This window comes from Nematolebias whitei, chromosome 3 (assembly GCF_014905685.2).
Source record: "Nematolebias whitei isolate Nwh7 chromosome 3, NemWhi1, whole genome shotgun sequence".
NCBI lineage: Eukaryota > Metazoa > Chordata > Actinopteri > Cyprinodontiformes > Rivulidae > Nematolebias > Nematolebias whitei.
This window is the reverse complement of record NC_056500.1, coordinates 11,143,898-11,167,310: the sequence shown is the minus strand read 5'-3', so window position 1 is coordinate 11,167,310 and position 23,413 is coordinate 11,143,898. Positions and strand designations below refer to the sequence as shown.

General features: G+C 38.4%; 1 protein-coding gene and 2 non-coding genes across 3 annotated transcripts in view; 1 reads left to right on the top strand and 2 right to left on the bottom strand.

The window, feature by feature from the left end:
* Positions 1-23,413, top strand: part of hmcn1 (hemicentin 1) — an 80,791-nt gene that overhangs the window by 26,504 nt on the left and 30,874 nt on the right. The window contains exons 11-38 of the mRNA XM_037697984.1: positions 1,482-1,751; positions 5,044-5,185; positions 6,304-6,431; positions 6,533-6,646; positions 6,802-6,960; positions 7,129-7,320; positions 7,401-7,496; positions 8,643-8,770; positions 8,858-9,002; positions 9,594-9,706; positions 10,505-10,664; positions 10,851-11,016; positions 12,042-12,169; positions 12,504-12,755; positions 13,530-13,625; positions 14,031-14,225; positions 14,331-14,461; positions 16,099-16,246; positions 16,388-16,514; positions 16,610-16,764; positions 16,868-17,146; positions 18,513-18,794; positions 21,105-21,213; positions 21,283-21,452; positions 21,654-21,808; positions 22,516-22,639; positions 22,786-22,887; positions 23,193-23,369. Of these exons, the coding sequence (XP_037553912.1) occupies positions 1,482-1,751; positions 5,044-5,185; positions 6,304-6,431; positions 6,533-6,646; positions 6,802-6,960; positions 7,129-7,320; positions 7,401-7,496; positions 8,643-8,770; positions 8,858-9,002; positions 9,594-9,706; positions 10,505-10,664; positions 10,851-11,016; positions 12,042-12,169; positions 12,504-12,755; positions 13,530-13,625; positions 14,031-14,225; positions 14,331-14,461; positions 16,099-16,246; positions 16,388-16,514; positions 16,610-16,764; positions 16,868-17,146; positions 18,513-18,794; positions 21,105-21,213; positions 21,283-21,452; positions 21,654-21,808; positions 22,516-22,639; positions 22,786-22,887; positions 23,193-23,369 (4,443 nt within the window). The remainder of the gene's footprint in view (positions 1-1,481; positions 1,752-5,043; positions 5,186-6,303; positions 6,432-6,532; positions 6,647-6,801; positions 6,961-7,128; positions 7,321-7,400; positions 7,497-8,642; positions 8,771-8,857; positions 9,003-9,593; positions 9,707-10,504; positions 10,665-10,850; positions 11,017-12,041; positions 12,170-12,503; positions 12,756-13,529; positions 13,626-14,030; positions 14,226-14,330; positions 14,462-16,098; positions 16,247-16,387; positions 16,515-16,609; positions 16,765-16,867; positions 17,147-18,512; positions 18,795-21,104; positions 21,214-21,282; positions 21,453-21,653; positions 21,809-22,515; positions 22,640-22,785; positions 22,888-23,192; positions 23,370-23,413) is intronic.
* On the bottom strand, positions 19,118-19,199 carry trnas-aga. Its single transcript has one exon. It is a non-coding gene; the product is annotated as a tRNA-Ser (tRNA).
* Positions 20,773-20,854, bottom strand: trnas-aga. Its single transcript has one exon. It is a non-coding gene; the product is annotated as a tRNA-Ser (tRNA).

Genomic DNA, 23,413 nt, shown 5'->3' with positions numbered 1-23,413 from the left:
CCAGTCTGTTTGATTAGTGAAGTAATAAACTGCACGCTGTAATTTTCTTGTCATTGTGTTGTCAAATTTTAGTTTAAAGCCCAAACCAGGGGAAATAATTTCTACTTTCATACTCATCTCTTGACTAAATTTTATTTTACATGCACCAATGCGCTCTATGGAGCATTTATTTTCCAGTCAGAATCTTTTTCCTCTAAGTTATTTGTGAGTCGACAACACGAGTCTGAATGCTGAGGCTTTCAAACTAGGGTTGTGCTGCTTGTACGTAATTTACTGGAATTTCACTTTAATGAATGCCAAGTTAACAAAATAGCAGAGATATAAAAAAACATTAAGTATAAACCAGTTATACTAGTTTGTGTTTAATTGTCATAGTCTAATTCTTGTTCTTTTTTTTGCCCGTTTTCCAAATAAAAATAAATTTCCTTAGTTTTTGCTTGTGGTTCTTGAAGATTTGCCAAAATAAACAGGCCATTTATTTTAATGTTTTAAAGCATAGATACACTCACGTACTATTTAATTATATAATCTCAGCTGCCAAGTTGATGTAATCTTAATCCCAAAAAGATATGAGAAAACCCCCAGCATCCTTTCTTTATCAAAGCCTACGCCTTCTTAGACCTGTCGCGATAAACAATATATCAATTAATCGCATGATAAATAAAAATTATCGACCTCGTTTTCTTTTATCGGCTTTACTGTTTCTTTGTGTCTCTCTCTTTCTACTGAAGACACTGGATGACAAAAAGCTCAACTCCGGTGCTCTTCACTGACCTCTCCCTTTCTCGTTAAAATCTGTTTTAACCGTCCAAAATCACATTTTTTGGATCATTAAAAGCAGCTAAGCTGAGAAGCTAAGCTACGAGCTAAGCTAACAGGCCAACCTCAGGAAAAAAAACATGTCTTTTCAAAGCTCCAAAATTCACAGTTGAAACCCATGCCTTCGTCTAAAAAGTTGTTTTTCTCTGCAAAAAGAAGCTGAGAACTTGTTTACTGATTTTTATTTAATTTTATTAAAAGCCTTGCATAAAAAATGCTATGCTAAAAGCTCAAACCACACCGAGTGGCCACCGTTTTGAGAACCGAAGAAAGGAAGTAGAGACAGTCCATGTCAAGAGGCCTTCCTCCCAGTTTTCTTAAAGAGACACACTGTTCGCTCCCTCACTATCCATCCTTCAGTTTAAACAGTTTTATACTGCCATCCGGTAGTAAAAAAAAAAAAAGTACTACAAGCAAAAAAACCAACAAAAACATTTCTTCTTAAATTTGACAATAATAGCTATTTTTGTCAAATTTCAAACAATACTATCGTTTATCGCAATAATTTCTGAGACAATTAATCGCCCAGCAAAATTTGTCATCATGACAAGCCTACGCCTTCCCCACTCAGCTTCTCTTCCTTTGTTTTTTCTTTTTCATTTGTTTAATTCTTAGCTCCAATTCAGCATCTTGAAGAAACAACATTTTTTGTTCGTCTGCAGAGCCTCCTCCAGTGATCACAGTTGAAGGGAACGTCACCGTCTCACCTGGCTCGCATGCCGTCCTCACCTGCCACGTTATCAGCACCGTCACATTCAACCTAACCTGGCTGCGAGGAGGCCTCAATGCCCGCCTGAACCCACGGGTGAACATCCTGGCTAATCTTTCACTACATGTGTCAGGTGTGACCCCGGACCACGCCGGCTGGTACGAGTGCATTGCTGCAAATGAAGGAGGCGTGACTGCTGAGCGGCTCTATCTCACAGTACAAGGTGATGAGGATTTATTTACAATATTGTGTTTAATATGAGTCAGATTGTGTTTAGCTTTAAAAAGCAGGACTACTGTGAGCATCTGCACCTGTTTTTTTTTATTTTTAAATTCATGATGTGAATGTGACTTTGTTTCTTTTCTCTGATTTACACCATGGGAGGATTAATATTCTTAGCAAACACACTGCCTTGTTAGATATATGCCTCTGCTCTAGGTGCTCCTTTTGCCCTTTCCCTCCCTTACTTCCTATAACTCACACTAGTGTGAAATGTGTGAAAAATATTTATGCTTGACTCTCAGGCAGCACTTACAGAGTTGTTCTTTTTATCTCTGAAACATACTTCTTGTCTTTTTGACGCCAAATCAGAATAGGTTTTTTTTTTTTCCCCTTTTTGCATAGTTATAAATTACAGTATTTTTCGGATTATAAAGTGCACCAGATTATAAGGCACAATATTAATGAAGGTCTGTTTTCATACATAATGCACATCAGATTATAAGGCACATTAAGCATAACAAGTTCATTTTTACAGATTTTTGAGCGCCGTGTACCACATAAAATCAGTTCGAGGCCAGTAAGCACAACCAGAATTAATACATAAGGTGCACTGGATTATAAGGCTCACTGTCAATTTTTGAGAAAATTAAAGGATTTTAAGAGAGCCTTATAGTCCGAAAAATACGGTACTATAGAACATCTTGGACTGCTAACCTCATCATTAGCAGATTATCTCAGTCAGAATTAGAAAAAAAGCCCTTTCTGAATTATAGAAATTGCACTTTCTGTTGATTCTGCTGATTCAACTGTACAACCAAAAGTATAAGAAGAATAAAATTTAAGCTCAAACTCCCAAAGGTGTTCGGGGGAATCTTGTATTCTAATTTAAAGTTTATAAAACACATTTTTCCTTCTTCTGATTTTAAATTTGGCAAGTTTCTAGTGATTTTCATTTGAAGCAAACAGTCACCTCTCTTTAAGGTAAATCTGTTGACGCGTGTAAAAACTCTAACATTTTCTCATCATTTCATGTCCTCGTCTGTAAGTTTTTTTATTTTTTGAGTGAGTCTGTCACAACTCTCCTTTTTATTCTGTTTTGACCATTTTCCTCCAGAATCTTTACCTCATCCTTTTTCCTGTTTGAAACAGCTGTTTTTTTGGGCTTTGGGCATTTACTAATTACCACCTCAGTCCATACCAAGTGATTAGCCTCTTTTTGAAGTAAGTCAGATCAGCTGGCATGTTGGCCACTTAAACGTAACCTAATGGAACATAATGAGGTCTTTCTGAAATTTGTAGGGTAATTGTCTTTTGTTGTTTGTTTTTAATTTGGTGTTGTTACCTCTTATACAGTGATGCTAGTTATTTATTTGTTTTTTTTATATATATAATAGCAGAAATGTTGAGGTATGCAGAGTAAAAAAAACAACAACCAGAAAGTCTTATCAGCTGGAACATGTGGCCATTTTAATGCTTGTAAATGTGAAGTATGGTCTTATTGATTGACAGTCAATAGAAGAATAGAGACCAGAGTTAGACCGACAGTTTTAGTTTAATTTATTTGACAAATGCAATCTGTTTTGGTATGTAAACAACATTTTCTGAGTCACTCAGACAAATAGGATTAGAGTAAGAGATGACAGAGACGGGGTGAAAAGCAAGAAGCTAATGGATTAGGGAGGGAAGTCGAGGCATGGAGATGATGATGCTTGAGAGGGTGTGAAGATAGATGAGTCGAGTGCAAAAAAGACATGCAGCAGGTAATGAGCAGAGTTGAAATACAAACTATTAGCTTGTTGAGTCAGGCCAGAAGAATGGCTCTCAGAAACTCTGTCTGATCTTAGAGGTGTACCTCGCAGCTAAGACCAGGATAACCTCCAGATAAAGAAAACAGGTTGTTACCAATTGGTTTCTATTTATGTTCTAGTTGTAAGCAGAAATCTCAATGATCTCTCCTAGTTAACATCACAAAAGGTGTACTGCAAGGTTCTGTCTTAGGAACTGCCCTTTTCGAAATTCACATTATTAATGTAGGGCAGAATATTACTGATGCATCTCTTCATGGTTATGCTGGTGACAGAGTTGTTTATTGTCAAGCACTGTTGCTCTGGTTTTTGATGGTGATCCAGTCACATCCGTCTCATTTCAAACTGTTACTAATTGCTGACAAAACTAAAGTTGTATTCAAACAAAAAGAAAATGCCAGCTGTTCTTCCCACTATTAAATCCACCCAAGGTGCATTTGAGTCTTCCTGAATTGTTTTGGCAAATGATGAAATTCTCTTTTAAGTCTCATGTTAAACAATAAAAACAACTTAAATTAAAGATTATTTTACATAGGTATGATTTGATTTACAAATCTTGGCCTTCTGCACATTCATTTATCTTCCTAAATGTCACCTAATCATAGTAGCTACAACATACACTCACTACTTTAACACCATTATTTCACCTTTGGTACATACTGAACTGATAATAAAGGCACTCACTCTGCTTATTCTTTTTGGAATAAACAAGCCTTGCAATTATGCAGCTTAGTTACATTAAATGGTTTTAAACTTATCCTCGGGTAAACAGAAAAATCAGTTTTAAAATGTTTTTAATATTGTACTCAGTTTTATGTTGTACTTTTATGCACTCTGTACTGTTTGCCTGTAACTACATTTTTGTACAGTCACTTGTAAAATGTCTCGCTTGTGCAAAAGAATAAGTGTTTTAAATATATTGCCTGCATAAATATTGGTGAAATAAAATAAATAAGAATGACCAATAGAAAAATCATCGTAAGCATCTTTGACCAGATGCCCTTCACAGTAGATTATTTACATCCTGGACAGATAAGAAACGATGATCTGATGATGATTCTGACAGTGGAAACAAAATGCAGAAAACATAAGCTACTTGTCAAGAATTAATTTTAAGATTCTCTGGATTCCACAGTATTTTCTGTTTTAGCAATAAAGAGGGGTAAAAAACGTGCTGTGACGTAATATTAGATGTTGCAGCAGTCAAAACTCCTGGTGAAAAATGTTTTGTCCCTGTTCCAGCTTGTAACTGGAACTAAATTTATTCAAAGTAAAATTACTTCATGTTATTTTTCCAGTCTTTCTCAAAGTTATGGTCAGCTCCAAAGTCACAGTGCATAACTTTGGTTTTAATCTCACAAATGATCTACTGACACATTGTGATAATAACCAAGCTGATTTTTATCAGCTGAATTAGATAATGGCTTTTAAATTTGATGAATAATTTAAGGATATAATGTTGTTTTTGTGATTCGTCTTTTCCTTCAGAGGTTCCCAGGGTGTCAGTGGAGCCACAGAATCAGAACTTCATGACAGGAGATGATGTGAGGATTCGGTGTTCAGCCATGGGCTATCCTCCACCACTACTAGTTTGGACCCACAATGATATGTTCATCACAGCCTCCAGCAGGTGGATAAACATGTTTTAGACTGGATTATTTTTCTTAAAATAATTTCTTTATAAGAGAAGCTTGCCATGAACTAATGTGGGTGAAATTATTAGTTCACATTAAATAAATGAAGTTGTTCCCTGTGAAACTCAGGACTGTTTAATTTTCAAACAAGGAATGAGTTCTATATTTCCTGAGCTAAATGCATCATGCGTGAGAATTTTGTTTTTGTTTAAATCAGCGTTGTCAAACTCGGTTATAAAAGGGGGCCAAAATTAAAAACTTGGTTCAAACCAAGGGCCAATTTCAATCAATACACAACTTGAGTCAGATACCAGACTTTGTTTTTTTCCTGGTTACAGGTTCATTTGCCGTTCTCTGTTACTGTTTCCACATCAACATGAAAGCTTGCTGAAAAGTTCCAAAAAAAATTATTGGCTTCAGAGTTGTCATGAAAAGACTACTACACTAAATAAAGTACTGGTATGCTAGGTTTGTGAGCACAATGAGAGACAACAAAAGTATTTTTACATTGAAAATGTTATTTTGGGGGCCAGATAAGATGTTTACAAGGGACAGATCTGGCCCTCGGGCCTTAAGTTTGACACACGTGGTTTAGATGGTGTCAATAACAACATGAGATAAGGCAAAACAATAAACAAAGATTTAGATTTGTATCATCCTAATCAACAAAGTTGATTGACATTAAACAAGAAACAAAGACAACAGTAATGTTTTATTATTTTTTTGCTCTAAGAACAGAACAGAGTTTATTTATTTATTTATTTTTTCTACGAACATACTTACTATGACAGAGAAGAAGATTACAGGTTAAATTTTGTTTCTTTGAATTCTGCTACTTTAGTGCTTTGCCTACTGATTTCCGGAAGTTGTTAGCTGTAATAGTTAACAAAATTGTAATAATTAACACAAATTATTAAATAGTAAACAAAAATTAACAGATTACTTGAAGTGTTAATATTTAGTTTAACATTCATTTGAATGCATAAAAATTACTGAAATGTGAACTTAATTTAAGACCAGTCATCCATAGCTACTTTTCCCTGCCTCAATTAAATAAAAGTTCAATAATCATAAAGAAAAAAGCTGAATTGTTGGTTTTGTTTGCATTTTGTAGACACAGGATGGCTCCTGATGGCACTTTGTTTATAAGAAACACGAAGAAGAAGGATAGAGGAGTCTACGCCTGCTTGGCCAGCAACCAGGCAGGAACTGACTCAGCGAGCTCCAGCCTGACCTACATAGGTAAGAATTACATTTATTCCCCTATGTGCATTATTATTATTATTTATTCCCTTTTTGTGTTGCTCTTTTGACATTTTATTTTATTTTTTATTGTCTACTAGAATCTCCTGTAGTGAAAGTAGCATCAATTGAGATTCTCACAAACATCGGAGAGTCCACTGTGATGTCCTGTTCAGCATCTGGGATCCCTCAGCCTGAGATCAGGTGGTACATAGGTATGGCTTAAAAAAGGACTTTAGTAGTCACAGAAAAGTAATTTCAAAATTGAGTTAAAACATAAACCATATAAATTACAAAAAAGGAATCTTTACAGTACATTTTAAGTTCCAATCTGGTTACAGTCCACTGTTATATCTGCTTTGATTGTTAGGGAACACACAGCTCCATTCCTCGTCCCTCCTGGAGGTGGACAGAGTGGGAGGAACTCTTACCATAAAGCAAACCCAGATTGATGATGCAGGAGATTATACCTGCGTAGCTGTTAATGCTGCCGGCACCTCATCAGGGAAGATCTCCCTTGATGTCGGAGGTGAGTTTGACTTGGGATAGTTTCTCCAATGGTTGATAGTGGTTTCCCACCAATGGTGTTCTAAAACGATCTCCCACTTATTCCCAATAATCCTTATGTTTTTCCATAAATATTTGTCCACACTTTCTTACTATGGTCAATATTTGTCTTTTATCTTTATTCTTCTAGCTGTGCCCAAGTTCACCCAAGAGCCATCAGATGTGGCGGTGGACATTGGCTCCAATGTGACCCTGCCCTGTCATGTCCATGGATACCCTGAACCTCAGATCACCTGGAGGAGAGAGGACGGCTCCACTCTTTTCACCAGGCCACGCTTACATGGCAGCATTTCACAGAGGAAAGGAGATCTACATATTATTTGTAAGCTTATTAGCCAGCTGTGCACATAGAAGTTACATAAAGTATACTCCGTTAACATTGCTGTTTCTTGTTGTGTTCAGCTCTTTGGGTGGAGGATGAGGCGGTGTACATCTGTGAGGCACAAAACCGCTTTGGTAGGATCCAAACTCAGGCCAGCATCACTGTAACTGGACTTGGTAAGACCAGTGGATGAAATGTCCATAATATTGTGTTGGAGTTGTGTTTTATAAAAGTTCCCATTATTTTTCAACCTGACACAAATTGTCCATCCTATTTGGGTGCAAAACCTTGATAGGTGCTGAACTGAATCAGAACACTGAGTGATAGTGACTTGGATTTGTTATACTGACTCCTGTCTCAATAGTCTGGAGGGTCCCATGTAAAGGGGGAGCACAAGTGCCTACACCATATTTTCTGTGTCACTGTTCCTTTGCAGTGAAACCACAAAGAGTTCTTAAATGTGGGCCAAACGTTAGAAAGTACAAACACACCCAGATGACATATATTACTCACCCCCACCAACCCCCTTCCCTGCTGGCAACAATTCCTTAAAGGGTAAACACATACAGTACAGATGCGCATGTACAGTTGTTTTATTTGTATAAGGTGTCAGCAAAGGTCAAAGGACAAGTTTACAAGACAGTGGTGAGACCAGCTATGTTGTTTGGTCTGGAGACAGTGGCACTGACAAAAAGACAGGAGAAAAAACTGGAAGTAGCAGAAATGAAGATGTTGAGGTTCTCCTTAGGAGTGACAAGGATGGATAAGATTAGGAGGATCATCAGAGGTACAGCATAGGTTAAACAACTGGGAGATAAAGTTAGAGAGGCCAGACTGAGATGTTTTGGACATGTCTAGAGGAGGGATAGTGGGTATATTGGTAGAAGGATGTTAGAAATGCAGCTGCCAGGAAAAAGACAAAGAGAAGATATATGGATGCAGTTTGAGAGGACATGGAGGTAGTTGGAGTGAGGACAGAGGATGCAAAGGACAGAGTGAGATGGAGAAGGATGACTCGCTGTGGCGATCGCTGAAGAGGGACAAGCAAGAAGAAGAAGACGAAGGACTACATGGGTGTGACTGTCAAAAGATAATTTAGTGTAATATTTGCCTCAATACTAGTTATGTCTGCCGAACATAACAAATGTGACATCTTTATTTTCTGTATTAAACACAGTAATATCTCATCTTGTTTATTGTGTATTTTAATGTTTCTGCACTGTCTCAACAATATCAAAAGTTTAATTTTGTCTCTGCTGACATGAATCAATGTTGCTTTTTAAACCTTCTTTATTTTTTACATCATTTTGTTTAATCTGCAGTTAAACCCATCATTGCAATGAGTCCAGCTGTGCTGAGTGTGGTTGAGGATCAGCAGCTCACGCTTCCATGTGTACTGTTGGCTGGGAATCCTCTTCCTGACAGACGATGGCTGCACAACTACGGCTTGGTGAGAACAGGAAGTTCACAGGTTTTAATGTCTTAAGTCTAAAAAACTTAGACTTACTTTAAATCTATGACTTCTGTCATTGTCCAGGTGACTCCAGACCAATATTTAACAGTGAGGAAGGATGGCAGTCTGCATATCGAGAGAGTTCGTCTTGATGATGATGGCGACTACACCTGTTTGGCTGAGAATGTTTTTGGGGCCACGAACCAAACGACCACTGTCAACGTTTATGGTAGCATAACAGACAGACATTTATATATTCAAAAAATTGAATAAATTTAGTCTTCAAGGGGCACGGTAGCGCAGTTGGTAGAGCTGCTGCCTCTCAGCGAGAAGGATACCAGATCGAATCCCGGCCGGGGACCTTTCTGGGTGGAGTTTGCATGTTCTCTCAGTGCATGCGTGGGTTTTCTCCGGGTACTCCGGTTTCCTCCCACAGACCAAAAACATGTATGTTAGGCTGAGTGGTAGTAACTCTAAATTGTCCCTAGGTGTGAGTGAGAGAGTGAATGGTTGTTCATTTCATATGTCTCTGTGATGGACTGAGACCTGTCCAGGGTGTCCTCCACCTCTCACACAGTGATGACTGGATATGGGCACCAGTGACCCCTGCCACCCAAAAAGGATGAAGCGAATAAAGATGATGGATGGATGGATGGATGGATGGATGGTCTTAAAGGCACATGCAGGAATTTTTTGGACATCATTCTGACTTCTACTTTGCTTTTTTGTTTGTTACAAGTCTAAAAAGGCATATACATATACTGTACTGTGTGTGTATGTACCACTAAACTTACAACTTATTGTGTGCTTGTATATTCAGTGATTCCAACTATTCAACATGGCCCTCAAGTATTCAGCTCAATTGAAGGAACAGCCATAAATCTGCCTTGCCATGCCAGTGGAATACCAAGTCCAGAAATTACTTGGGCAAAGGTCTGTATAAATATCAGGTGCAATTCCTTCAGCATGCCTCAGTTAAATTGTAGCTCCATTGTTTTATGTGGTTGAGGCATTAAAATGATGGATTTATGCAGTCTGGTTGTGCCTTTATGAGCTATTGTCAGCTCGTAAACACCCAGATGTTTCTTTGTTTCATCTACAGAGAGACATGCTCTTGTGCTTTTTCCTTTCTACAGTCAGGACTGCCTTGTCTTGTCGACAGTCAATCTGAGCGATCTTTTTAGGGATAAATGAATGTGTCTGATGCACTAAACCATGAAATCAGCTTTACTTTTGATTGTCAATCCATGTTTTCCTTTTAAAAGTGTATTTTTGTCCATCAAATTAAACTAGAAGCTTTTGTTAATTTGTGGTCGGTTCAGGTTTCTTTTCAGCTTTTTTACACTTTCTTGGAGTTTTAAAAGCCTTCATATTAAGATGAATGGGGCACCAGAGCCATATGAAACATGACCCTGATAAACTCAGCCCCAGCTGTGCAGATGTACCTCTCGTATTTTATTTTTTTTTTTGCTGTGCTTTATAACATTCGTTTTTTTTTTTTTCATTTATATGTTTCATACATTTCACATATGAATCTGTCCTGGCAGACTAACATGTTATTTGATTTTTGTGTTTTGGTTTGTTCGATTATATAATCACAAAATTGTTAATAGCAGCAAAGAGTCAAATCACATATTTAAACACTCTAAAACAATGCGGTGTTAATGCTGTTGACAGAATGGAATAAACTTTAGATCCTGCTCTTATTTCCTGCTATAACTTATGTTTTAGGGTGGGGAGCTCCTGAACCTGGGTGGTCCAGCTTTCTCCTTGGATTCTGATGGCAGCCTCCTCATCACTTCTCCCTCTGGAAAAGAGACGGGAGAGTTTGTCTGCACAGCGACCAACGCAGCTGGCTATGCAGTCAGGAAGGTTCAGCTCACAGTCTACGGTACACTTAGCATCTGCAGTCTGTAGAAAGAAAAGACAACTGATGTATCATTTCAAGTTGCCAATTTAATACTAAATAATAGTTGTAAAACTCTTGTTTGTTTAGTCACATGATTCCTAAAAGCCCAAACAGCTTAGGTTTTATTTTTGCAAATATGATTAAAGTATTGTCTGTTTGCCTTCTCAGTCCGACCCAGATTCAGTGTTGGTGGTACTGGAGGCTCATCAGAGCCTGTAAGGATGTCAGTGATTGAGGAAGAGGATGTTGTTTTGTCTTGTGAGGTCCACAGTGTCCCACCTCCAACCATCAGCTGGGCAAAAGAAAAGCAGCTCATCTCTCCATTTTCTTCCAGGTCAAACATTTTTTTTAAATTCAATTGGGATTCTTAGTTTAGTTTATTTTTATTTATTTATTATTTGAATAGTACAAGAAACTGCAAATAATAATGCTTCAAATTACACATTTTTCTGTGTTGAAAACCCTACTTTGGGTTCAGGATCTTCATAGAAAACCAGTGATCCCAGTTAATTGCTGGATCAACAAATGAACGCTACAGCTCTTCCAGGGAAAAGCCTCAAACCAAACACAAACAGGACGTCTTGTTTTAGGTGCACAATGACAGTGCCAAACCAGATTTTTTTATGCATTACATCAGTACATCTGCTCAGTAAAAAAAAAAAAAAAATCCAGGTGCTAAATAAGTGTCTGCAGTCCAAACATGTGCCTTTAAAACATTTGCTCATTTAAAAAAAGAAAAATAAGACAAACTTAAAATTTGGAAAACCTAAAATAATTAATCTGGAAAAATGGTGAACCTGTCCACAATTTATGTTTTCCTGAGTTCTCAAACTAGAAAGTGCTTTTGAAAAAATAAAAAGTAGTTAGAAACAAACATTCCTCTCTTGAATTAGCTGAAATGTGTTTCTGGCACCAGATGCTTAATTAACAAACACATTTTAAAAGATTATAAAACATTATTTTAGTCTTTGTCAAACAAACACAGCTCTCAAATGAACCATGCTATCTACATTACAGCTCTTTGTCATTCCAGCATGACCTCACAGTACAGTCTGTGGTTTTCTAAGATGTCAAAGTAATCCCTGCTTTTCTCTGTGATCTGGTGCATTTGCAGCATGCCTGCCAAACTAACTGTAATTATGGTTGATGGCAGATTAGTAAGAATTACAGGCATATCTGTTTACAGCAATAACCAAAGGAATAAGTGAGTGGAAACAATTAGTGTTTGACTCAGTTCGTTTTTTTCTTTGTGGCATAATGTGAGGAAAAATATAAGCCGAGCTTTAATGTGAAAGTTAAATTTATTGCTGTTTTTGTACTTGTACAGTGAGACATTGTGTTTTTTTGTCTTCTTCCCAGACATCTGCAGCTTCCCTCTGGGTCTTTGAAGATCATGGCAACCAGAGCCTCTGACAGTGGACTTTATGTTTGCGTTGCCTCCAATATTGCTGGTAACCTGACACAGTTCGTTGACCTGAGTGTTTTAGGTAAGTCCAAATTATCCTACATCTTAAAATTAGTTAACAGTGTGCAGATAGATATGATTTCAAATCCTGTCATAACGTAATATTTAGCTATTTAGCTTCTAACTGGGTATATGATTATTCAGTTTATTGTATTTGTTTTCTGTTTTCATATTGTCCAAAATATATATTCAAGATTCACAGTTAAATAAGTGGAAGAACCAGTTTGAAAATATTTAAAAAATATGCATTTGCATACATTACAGTGATGTCTGGTCTAAATTTCCACACGATGAATAGATCCAAACAAGATGCAGAAAGTTTTATAAAACGTTCTCCTCTATCATCTTTCTTACAGTGCCCCCTAAAATCCAGCCTGGCCCCAGAGTGGTTAAGGTTCAAGTGGGTCACCAGTTGGAGTTAGCGTGTGCTGCGACAGGATTTCCAAAACCGACTCTGACCTGGATTAAAGATGGTAAAATGTACTCTGTGTCACCTGATGGCAGCTTGAAACTGAGGAAAGTCGGACTGGATGATGAAGGGACCTTCACATGCACAGCCACCAACACTGCAGGCAGAGACGAGGCCCAACTTAAAGTTCTAGTACAAGGTTGGTTTTAAGTTTTACTGTATTGGTGACATATTTTGGTTTTGTTTTTTCTTTATTTAATGCTGGAGAGAACCTGTAACCTGAAATAAATGAAACGCCGGTCCAACAGTAGAGCTGAAACTAATATATTTCAACCTACAGTTTGTAGTGTCAGCCCTACTCACTTAGTTACATAAAGGTGATTATCAGTGACAAACCATATTAAATATATTTGTTTTATTATGAAACTCTATATTTTAATCTCAGTTTAAATGAAACTGGCATTTTGTTGAAGAAACACATATCCCACCTGCTACTTTGCATGCCAATATTTCAAATAAAGATCTTGCGCAATAGAAGTGATACTTCGCTACAACACTGAATGTTTGGCTCAGTGTCTGTAAAATTGACTGTTATATCCATTTTTGTGTTAGACAAGGTCAATTAACTGCAGCAGCTATCTTGTATTGGATCAACTCCAAAAATGTAATTAGTTGCAGTAGTTTGGTGGTCAGTGCTGTGGTCTTGTAATCCTGAGGTTGCAGGTTTGAACCCAGGTTTTGTCAAGAAGGGCATCTGTCGTAAATCAAATGACCAAATCTTTCATGTGAATTTGCTTTCTGTGATAGCCCTTGAAGAAGGGAGCAGCTGAAAGAAACTTACTTACTATACTTATATATAATGAATCTAAAACTGTTACAGTAGATATGGTTGTTGGTGTATTCAGAAGTAATTGTATTTGTATTTTACTGTAGTCATTGATTACTTGTATGATGCATTGCTATGTATTCACAGTACCTCCTGTTGTTGAAGTTCTGGAGCCCCCCTTCAACAGCCCCCTGCAGGAGAGAGTTGCAAACCAGCGTATTGCCTTCCCCTGCCCGGCTAAAGGTGCTGTACTATCCCATCAGGCTTTGCTAAAGAATAAAAATTAAAAAACTCATACTGTCCTTTAGTAAAATACTTTTTGATTGATGTCAAAAGTAAATAAAAAAGTACATTTATATATTTTTTTAGGAGTACTTATGCAATCCAGCTTTTCTAATAAATTTTATATTGCTTTTCTATCTGCAATAGTCTTTTGGCCTAAGAAATGCTCTTAGACTCAACTTAATGTTGTCATGGGAATATTTTTCATGATGTCAATTGTATAATTAATACAAATAATAAAGCCTTAATCTCAAATCATCTTACACTCACAATATTTTCTTGTCATTTCCTTTGATATATGTTATCCACTGGTCAGAGAGAAATGTATGAAAGTCTTTTGTTAATGAGCTTTCTCCCTTTTGTCAGGTCTACCCAAGCCAGTGATTCGTTGGTTGCGAAATGGCGAGGAGCTGACGGGTAATGAGCCTGGTGTGTCCATCTTGGAGGATGGCACGCTGCTTATTCTCTCCTCTGTCTCACCTCTGGATGATGGTGAGTACATCTGTACTGCTGCAAATGATGTTGGATCCACTGAGAAAAAGTACCAGCTCAAAGTCAATGGTGAGTAACTTTTTCCTGAAGCCACTTATTGAGACACTGGTGCATTTCTTGTACAATTTGACCTTCCAGCTTATATTTGCAGCTTATTAATGATCACCTTTGCAGTACCCCCAGATTTGCGTGACAATGACACTCCCGGTAACCTATCAGTGGTCCTGGATCAGCCCATCAGCCTGCTGTGTGACGTCACAGGAAGTCCAACCCCTGTCATCACCTGGTATAAAGATGGGAGAACTGTAGGTGTAATTCCAATTAAAAGCAAAAGTGCTGATGTAGTTTTAAATGGTATTTTCCTGTTTTTTATTTTATTTTTTATTTTAAGATACCATTTTGAGGTAATTACAGTACATAGAATAAATAATCCCTACTCACCAATTAACAAACAACCCTTTCCTTTGCATAACTTATTGTTAACCTTTAGCGGGACCTAAAAAAAATTAGATTGCATTATTTGCACATAAATGAAACTGAACATTTTTTTTCCTCACTCGCTCTCGTATGAGGCGGACGCATTCTCTTCCCTCTCCAGTTCTCCTGCTTTTTTGCTCTTTGTCTGTGTATCGGAGCTCCTATTTTACACATCTTCCGAAATAGAAACTACTGTTATGGAACTGACCAAGTGGATTCTTGACACAATCGATAAAATCTTTTCAACAAAACAACAGGGTCCTGGAGAGCCCTTATGTTCCGCTGAGAATCTCAGGAGGACACCGAAAATATATACAATTGGATTTATGATAACAGGTTTCCTGCTTTTTGGAAATCGTCTGGTTCCTGGTCTATCAACATACAAAGAAGACAGCTGCGGCTAATTTGGCCCTCGTCAGGCTGCCTGCTTGTTTGGTTCATGCTTTGAGGACCCAAAATCAGCTGATTTACGAGCTAAACCGTAAGATGGAAGTGATTTGTAAGAATCGCAGGCCACCTGCAGCTTTGGGACTCGCCAGCATGCAACAACCTTAGAGGGGCTCGCAAGCACGGACCAGTAGAATGCACCTTAATCTGGCCATTTTGGATCTTGAACGTACCATTAAGACTCAAGGCTGACAGGAAAATAGTCTGCCTGAAAAAAGTCAACAATTGTGACTTATCTGAATCTGATCCCCTGGATGGCCTCGAAAACAGGCTGACATATCAATTTCTCCTGGGAAATGTGCAAACTAAGGAAAAGCTTTGTCTACTGCCCCCCCACCCAAACTTCTGTGGAGGCTTATCAGAACTGTGCCGGATTACCATCATCTTATCATGGCAATGGACTATCTGGAAGTACTTCATGGACCACCTTGTCGTCAAATGCATATATAACGTGTTCATAAATGTGCTTGCTGACAGAGTTTTTTTGATGTCCTAAATCATGTCCTGATAGGACATGGTGTGAAGAGATCTTTTTTTGTAATGCCACCATCCTCGCCTCATAGCTTTGTCACTTTTTCTATCTAAAAAATGTATTCTGAAAAGGATAAACGGCTGCGCTCTCAAGGAGCAGCAGCTACATGCACTCCGCCCATATTTTGGACGACTGTGCGGACATATTCTCGCTGTATCTCGGTACAATGATAATAAAGCTTATTCTGATTCGGATTCTGATAAAAACTAAAGCAGCTCTGAACAAAGTGCCCCATCCAGGACAACCTAGCCTGGTCCTAGCCTGTTTGGTGCCCTGGGCAAACAATCCTTCCGGCACCCAAAATAAATTGTTTATTAAAAACTTTTGGCTTAGAAAGTTATTAAAAACTTTTCTTTTTATGTACACTTTTGTCAACATTGGATCATTATTTTTGATGTAGTTTAAATTATGAATTGTTTTACAGCAATTGTCAGACAAAATTTCCCAATATTTCATTTGATTTAATGTATTTATGTTAACTGACAGGTGTTTACCAGTAACAGCATCCAGGTTCTGGATTTGGGAAAGACCCTGAAATTACTGAAAGCAGAAAGACCAGATGCAGGCAGCTACAGCTGTAAAGCCTTCAACATTGCAGGAAGCACAGAGAAAAATGTTGTTTTACATGTGCTGGGTAAGTAGAGAACTGAAGCAACACGTAGATATAGATGCAACTGATTTGTAAGAAATGCTCATAATATTTTTGGTAAACTTTCTAATATATATACTGTATATATATATATATATATGTGTGTGTGTGTGTGTTTTGTCTTAGTCCCGCCAACGTTTGTGGGATCTGCCTCTCCTCAGGATGTTTCAGCAATTCTTAAACAAGAGGTCACTTTTGTGTGCAAAGTGGAAGGGTTGCCTTTTCCCACAATTCAATGGTACAAAGACAGAAAGTAAGTGGACTTTGATCTTGAAAAAATTGTTTGAAAAGCTCAACATTTTTAATAGAAATTGCTGTCTCGCTGTCTTATTTTTTGTTCTTCTCTAGGCCAATGTTTCTTGCAGACCCAAATCTGGAAGTCAGCAACCAAGGTCAGTTTTTGAGGATAAAAAGTGCTCGTCTTGGAGATCAGGCTCAGTATCAGTGTAGTGTCACTAATACAGCTGGAAAACAGTCCAAGGATTTCAACCTTAGCGTCTACAGTGAGTGATTATTTAAGCAACCCCTTAACAATTAAGATAATACACATACAGACTATGTTACAAATACCAGCAACATAACTGCCTTATTATTGTCCTTTTGCAGTTCCCCCCTCCATCATAGGAGGCAACTTTACCACAGAGGTGACGGCACTGCTGGACACAATGGTGAAACTGGAGTGTGAAGCTCGTGGAGTGCCTATCCCCACCATCACCTGGTACCGAAAGGGAGATGCAATTTTTTCCAGCCGACGGGCTCAGTATGTAGAACAGGGTCATTACCTGAAGATCCCTCGGGCGCAGGCATCTGACGCCGGTCAGTACACCTGCAAGGTGACCAACGCGGCGGGAAGCACTGAGAAGCGCTATGAGCTGGACGTCTATGGTAAGAGATTTTACTTAACACACATGCCTTTTTTTTATAGTTTTGTTTGTCATATATTTAATCCTATTTTTACCTTTTAAGAGTGTCATTGAGAGAAAACTGTTTATTTTATGAAAGCATCCCTCTTTAGACATGTAAATACATGCACTAATAAAAAAAGATATTCAGAGAGTATTCATTTAAGATCATAAGACAGTAGTGGAAAAACATATTTTAGTTGGGATATTTAAAAAAAAAATTGTGCATGTTAATTTGTTTGTGTCTAAGTTGCGTGACAAAAACTTTTTAAAAACTACTGTAGTTTTATAAAATCATGACTGTTGTTATTGTTTCAAATGGAGTTTTAAGCAAACTTAACAGCTAAACGTAACCCTAAACCATGAGTGTCCAAATGTTTTCATGTGTGGGCCAAAACTATCCAGATGAAAGGACATGTGGGCCACAAAAATATGAATTTAACTCAACAACGTGAACATTTTGGAGAAAGGACAAAAGTTTACTAATTTTGGTGGAGAAAGAATTTTAAATTGTTGTAGATTCAAAACATTAAAAGCCTCATAAACACTAAGCGTATATTTTTTTTTATTAAAAATGATTTAATTTATTTGATTTGTTGGGTCTATATTTGTTGTTTTCTTGTGTTTGGAAAGATCGTTTTAGTCTGTTCTCAACAACAAAAGCGTAATATGAGTAAATATCCTTTTAAAGGGGGGTTGATCATCCTTTTGGACCAGGGACAGCCCAAAAGGATGATCAAAGTGCTAAAAAATCATCCAGCCATGAGTCGCTACAACAGATTCAAAGGTTTGATAAAGTTGACCATCTCATATGTAGATGATACGTTATATTAATTAAAAATGTCCAGTTTCCCTCTTGATTATTTTATCAACTGCAATATTTAGCCGAGTTAACTATGAAGTGAAAACCAAAAGATTATAGCCAAAGGTTTATATTTTGCTTAATATTGCTAATTTAGAGGACTGTTTTTCATCTGTTTTGCTGTTAAACCTAAACATTATATAAAAAGGATTACCAACTAATTTGCAGAAAGTCTGCATCGACCTCATAAGCCTGTTGGCCAAAATGATACCAGTTGTGGGCCACACAAAATCCCTGCAAGGGCCGCAAATGGCCCTCGGGCCACACTTTGGACACCCGTGTCCTAAACCATAAAACATTTACAACATTTCAGATCAGTTTTAAGCTGCTGTGAAAATTTAGCAGACAGCAAAATAAAGTTTTACTGGCCTTGTGATTTTATGCATAAAGTAATTTTGATTATGCTGACATATAAAAAAACATAGAAATGAGATCCATGAAGTTTTGACCATTGCTTTGTTGTCATCTTTTCACAAATTCCCTGCAGTACCTCCAACTATTACTGGAGGGGATGATGGGCCCACTGAGAAGAAAGTGGTCCTCACTAAAAATCTGATCCTGGAGTGTGAGGCAACAGGACACCCTCCACCTTCTCTTACCTGGCTGAAAGATGGATTCCCTGTGCGTCATGGAGATGGTGTTCATGTACTTGAGCAGGGAAGGAAAATAGAAATCCTGTCAGCCGCCATCTCTGACTCAGGACGCTACATCTGCGTGGCTACGAGCATCGCTGGAGAAAAGGAGGTCAAATATGATGTCAGAGTTTTAGGTACAAACATACAAAATGATCTTATTTTGACACAAACAGCACTAAATCATCTTGCAAAGCATTTACTCCCTCCCCTGGTGTGCCGACTGTTATATCGATATTATCAGATTTTATAAAAGCAGTTTATTAGCATTACCCAACATAAGTGTTCTTGATAGTTCCTGTTCCTTTTTAAGTCCTTTAAATCAATACATTGAATGGATATGAGCGCATTTCCTCTGGCCCTGAAACAAATTGCCTTTGCAGCTCAGCATTAATCCTCTGTGAGCAAATGCCAGATAAGTGCTCCCTTTTGCTCTCTGTCAGTTTGTCAGCTAGAAAAACGTTGTCGGCAGGATTCGAACCTGCGCGGGGAGACCCCAATGGATTTCTAGTCCATCGCCTTAACCACTCGGCCACGACAACTCATGTGTAATGTGAAGCGATGTGGTTTGTTTCTGCCGAAGCAGCTCCTGTTACCTCCATGTGTGCATTCTGTGGGAAATGGACATCTGCTACTTCAGTGTGGCCTTTCCGACCTAACACATGAAAAAAACTTAAAATACCGATGTCGGTCAATAACTGAAAGCAGAGAAGAAACCCAAACAGGACTCCAGTCAGCCAACAGGTGAAAAGGAGGAACCCAGACCCAGACCAGTGGTCATTCCATATGTTGAGGGAGTATCAGAGAAACTGAGACGTTTATTTTCTAAACATAACGTCCCAGTGGCTTTTAAACCCCAAAATACATTACGGCAAAGACTGGTTCATCCCAAAGATCCAGTCCCCCGGCACAAACAGAGCAATGTTGTGTATGCTGTTCAGTGTCAGGAGGGCTGTGATCAGTCTTACATCGGGGAAACTAAACAGCCACTGGCCAAAAGGATGGCCCAGCACAGAAGATCAACATCATCAGGCCAGGACTCTGCGGTCTACACTCATCTCCAGGCCAGCGGTCACTCTTTCAGGGATGAAGATGTTCACATCCTGGACAGAGAGGAACGATGGTTTGAGAGAGGAGTAAAGGAGGCCATCTTTGTGAAAAGAAATCGTCCATCGTTAAACAGGGGTGGAGGCCTCCGGGTTCAACTGTCCCCCTCTTACAAATCTGTGATTGCTAGTATCACTCAGCCCTCTGTGAACAGTAAACAGCATCAGTGTGCTAATGATCCATTGTTAGGCTGATGGTCCTTCTTGAGCATGTGATCAGCTGGTTTTGGTTGTCAGCAGCAAAACTGGTTGATCCACTCTGAGAAGGTGCTATTTGAGACTGAGCTGAATACAGCACCTCAGACTGAGGAAGTCTCTCGGATGAGAGACGAAACGTTTCTACATTTTTTTGTTGTTTTGCTTTATTTTGTTTTGTTTTTTGAATGTCCAGAGGACCAGATTTAACTTTTTTGGATTATCCTAAGTGTGGAAGTGTACAGGGTACCCCAAACTTGACTAGTCCTCTAACTCCCACCACAAACCTTATACAAAAAGCACTGCTCCAGATCAGCAACACAGGTGTGCCAAACAGTCATCAGCATGGAGGGGGAAAACAAACAAACAAACAAAAACAAAAAAATAGCACAGGAGAGCTTCCTTTATAGGGCAGTACTGAGTCCTGATTGGTCCTTTCCAACTCCCAAACCAATCCGAGTTCAAACCTCCAAATTGGCACCAGTCTGCATTCTGCACCTAAGCAGACAAACAAGAGGGGAAAAAACACAGTCCTCCAGACATGTAACAGTTTTTACTCCAACCCCTGGTGTGCTGACTGCTATTAATATTATCAGATTTATTTCCACATATTCTAAAAGCAGTTTATTAGCATTACTCAACATAATTGTTTTTGATAGTCCAATGTGGTTTCAAGTCCTTTTTAAGCCCTTTAGATCAATACATGAATGAATATGAGCGCTTTTCCTCTGGCCCTGAAACAAATTGCCTTTGCAGCTCATCATTAATCCTCTGTGAGCAAACGCCAGAGAAGTCAGTTTGTCAGCTAGAAAAACGTTGTCGGCAGGATTCGAACCTGCGCGGGGAGACCCCAATGGATTTCTAGTCCATCGCCTTAACCACTCGGCCACGACAACTCATGTGTAATGTGAAGCGATGTGGTTTGTTTCTGCTGAAGCAGCTCCTGTTACCTCCATGTGTGCATTCTGTGGGAAAAGGACATCTGCTACTTCAGTGTGGCCTTTCCGATCTAACACATGAAAAAAACTTAAAATACTGATGTCGGTCAATAACTGAATACAGAGAATATTGTCTATATTTTTAGTAGTTGTTTTTTGCTAATTACTTATTTTATCTGAATTGTGATGTCACTCCTGCTTCTCGTAGTTCCTCCTGTCATTGAGGGATCTGATGAGGTGACGCTCAGCACAGTTTTAGTCAACAGCCCTTTGGAGCTTGAGTGTCACACCACAGGGACACCTGCACCTGTCATCATGTAAGACGTTTGTCCAATGCATAAACAAACGCACAGACGCACAAAGTCACCATAATTTTTTTTTTCCAGCTGGTATAAGGATGGGAAACCTCTCAGGCAGGGGGAAGGGTTGCGGATTGCAGTGAGCGGGAGACGACTGGTTGTTTCCCGTGCTCAGGTTTCTGACTCAACTCGTTTTCAGTGCGTGGCCACTAATGAAGCAGGAGAACATGAGAAGAACTTCAGTGTTGTCGTACAAGGTAAAAAAAAAAAAAAAATTACTGAGACTAAAGAAAAGATCACAGTAGTTTTACATATGTTTAAGTTTATTGTATCTACTTTAAATCCAAGCTGCATGAAAGCTTCTGCTTTGGATAAATACCTCTCTTTTGCTATTCATTAATGTTTCATTTAAGTTTGTAAAATGGTTTCAAGAAAATAAAATTATTTTAACTCTTGAGTTCCTCCAACCATCCGAGGGACCGGGTCTCCCGAGCGCTCAGTGGTGCTTCAGAAGTCCATCAGTTTGGAGTGCATCTCCAGTGGCATCCCTCCACCCAGCATCACCTGGATTAAAGATGGCCGACCTGTGGACACAACAAAGGAGCACCTCAAGGTTGGTCCTCATTCACTGAGTCTAATTTAAAGTCATAAATTCAGGGTAACCATATGTGCAAGAAAGTTGTCTGCCATGCCCTAAACTGTGTAAGACTTTATTTTAATGAATGTTTCAATGAACAGAACAACATAATAAACAGGATATTACACCGGTTGTTACCAAGTGTCACAGTTTAACAGTGATTTGGTTCATTGGGTCAATTGTTCTTATTATATCAAGTACTTTTACTTTTTTGTTGCAACTTGACATTAATCATAATTTAAAAATCTGTAGAATACTCTCCCAAAAATACATAAAAATTGTTTACTCTAATGTATTACATGTTATAAATGTTTATTATTATTTTCTAGTCATTTGTCAACCCTTTAAGTGTAGTGTTTTAACACTATCATGTAGATTGGAATAAAATTTGTGGGGGATCCAATACTTTTTAGTAACGTAACTACATTCTAAAGCACGAGGAATTTATCTTTTTTTTTTCTAGCTGTAAGCAACACAAACAAAAAGTTTTCCATTTTATTCTCAGTGAAAATCATAAATAGAATATTTTTTTGTGATTTTATGATTGCATTTAAAATTGAAATTGTTGTTTCCTGACAGAATCACTAGATTTTGAGAGCATACTTTTCTGCTCCGATTTAAACTCAGAAGGTATTCACCGCTCTAAAACCTCTTTGTCCTGTCCGTGTCTTCAACCACTGCAGCTGCATTCAGGAGGAAGGACACTAAAGATCACAGAAGCAAGACTGGAGGATTCTGGGAAATACACCTGCCTGGCCACAAATGCAGCTGGTGAAGCCAAACAGCACATCCGACTGAGCGTTCATGGTATAGTCCAGATACTCCACACATTCTCTCTGCATGTCTGTTTCCTGGATTATGGTTTACCTCATCATTCCATTCATCATCTGTGATCAAGAAATAAGGTCAAAATGTGAAAATCTTTTTTAAATTTCGAACTGTTTGTCTCTCAGAGCCTCCCAGCATCTCCTCCTCTGGAGATATCATCAATCGAACCATCCTGTCGGGCTTTTCTAGTCTGTTGGAGTGCAAGGCCACAGGAAGACCTTTACCTGGTGAGAATCAGATTTTCTTAGTTTTACTTTGATCACTGAGCTTTGCAGTATCTTCGATGGGCAACCTAATCTTCTTAATGTACTGTACAAGATATAAAGTTATAAATGGTGAAAATATTGGTGTGGTATTTGGAAGTGAAAATGGAAGCACACTTTTGTAACACCTGTGTGACTCACTCTGATTTGTTAAATTTAGGTATAAAATGTCTCTTTTACAAACGCGCTAATATTATATATTTAACTGAGGCTTTTTTTCAAGGCGATGTAATGGTCTAAGCAAACACTGCACTGCTTTTATATTGCAGCGATCACATGGTACAAAGATGGCCGCCCTCTGGTCAGTGCAGCTGGCCTGTTGATCCTGAAGCGCGGCCAAGTGCTGGAGATTGAACAGGCTCAGACGTCTGACGCTGGAATGTACAGATGTGTAGCCGTCAACCTGGCTGGAGTTGCAGAGATACTTTACAGCCTGCAAGTGTTTGGTGGGTTTGGTTTAAATTAGACAAAGATTTGCTCAATTATGTGT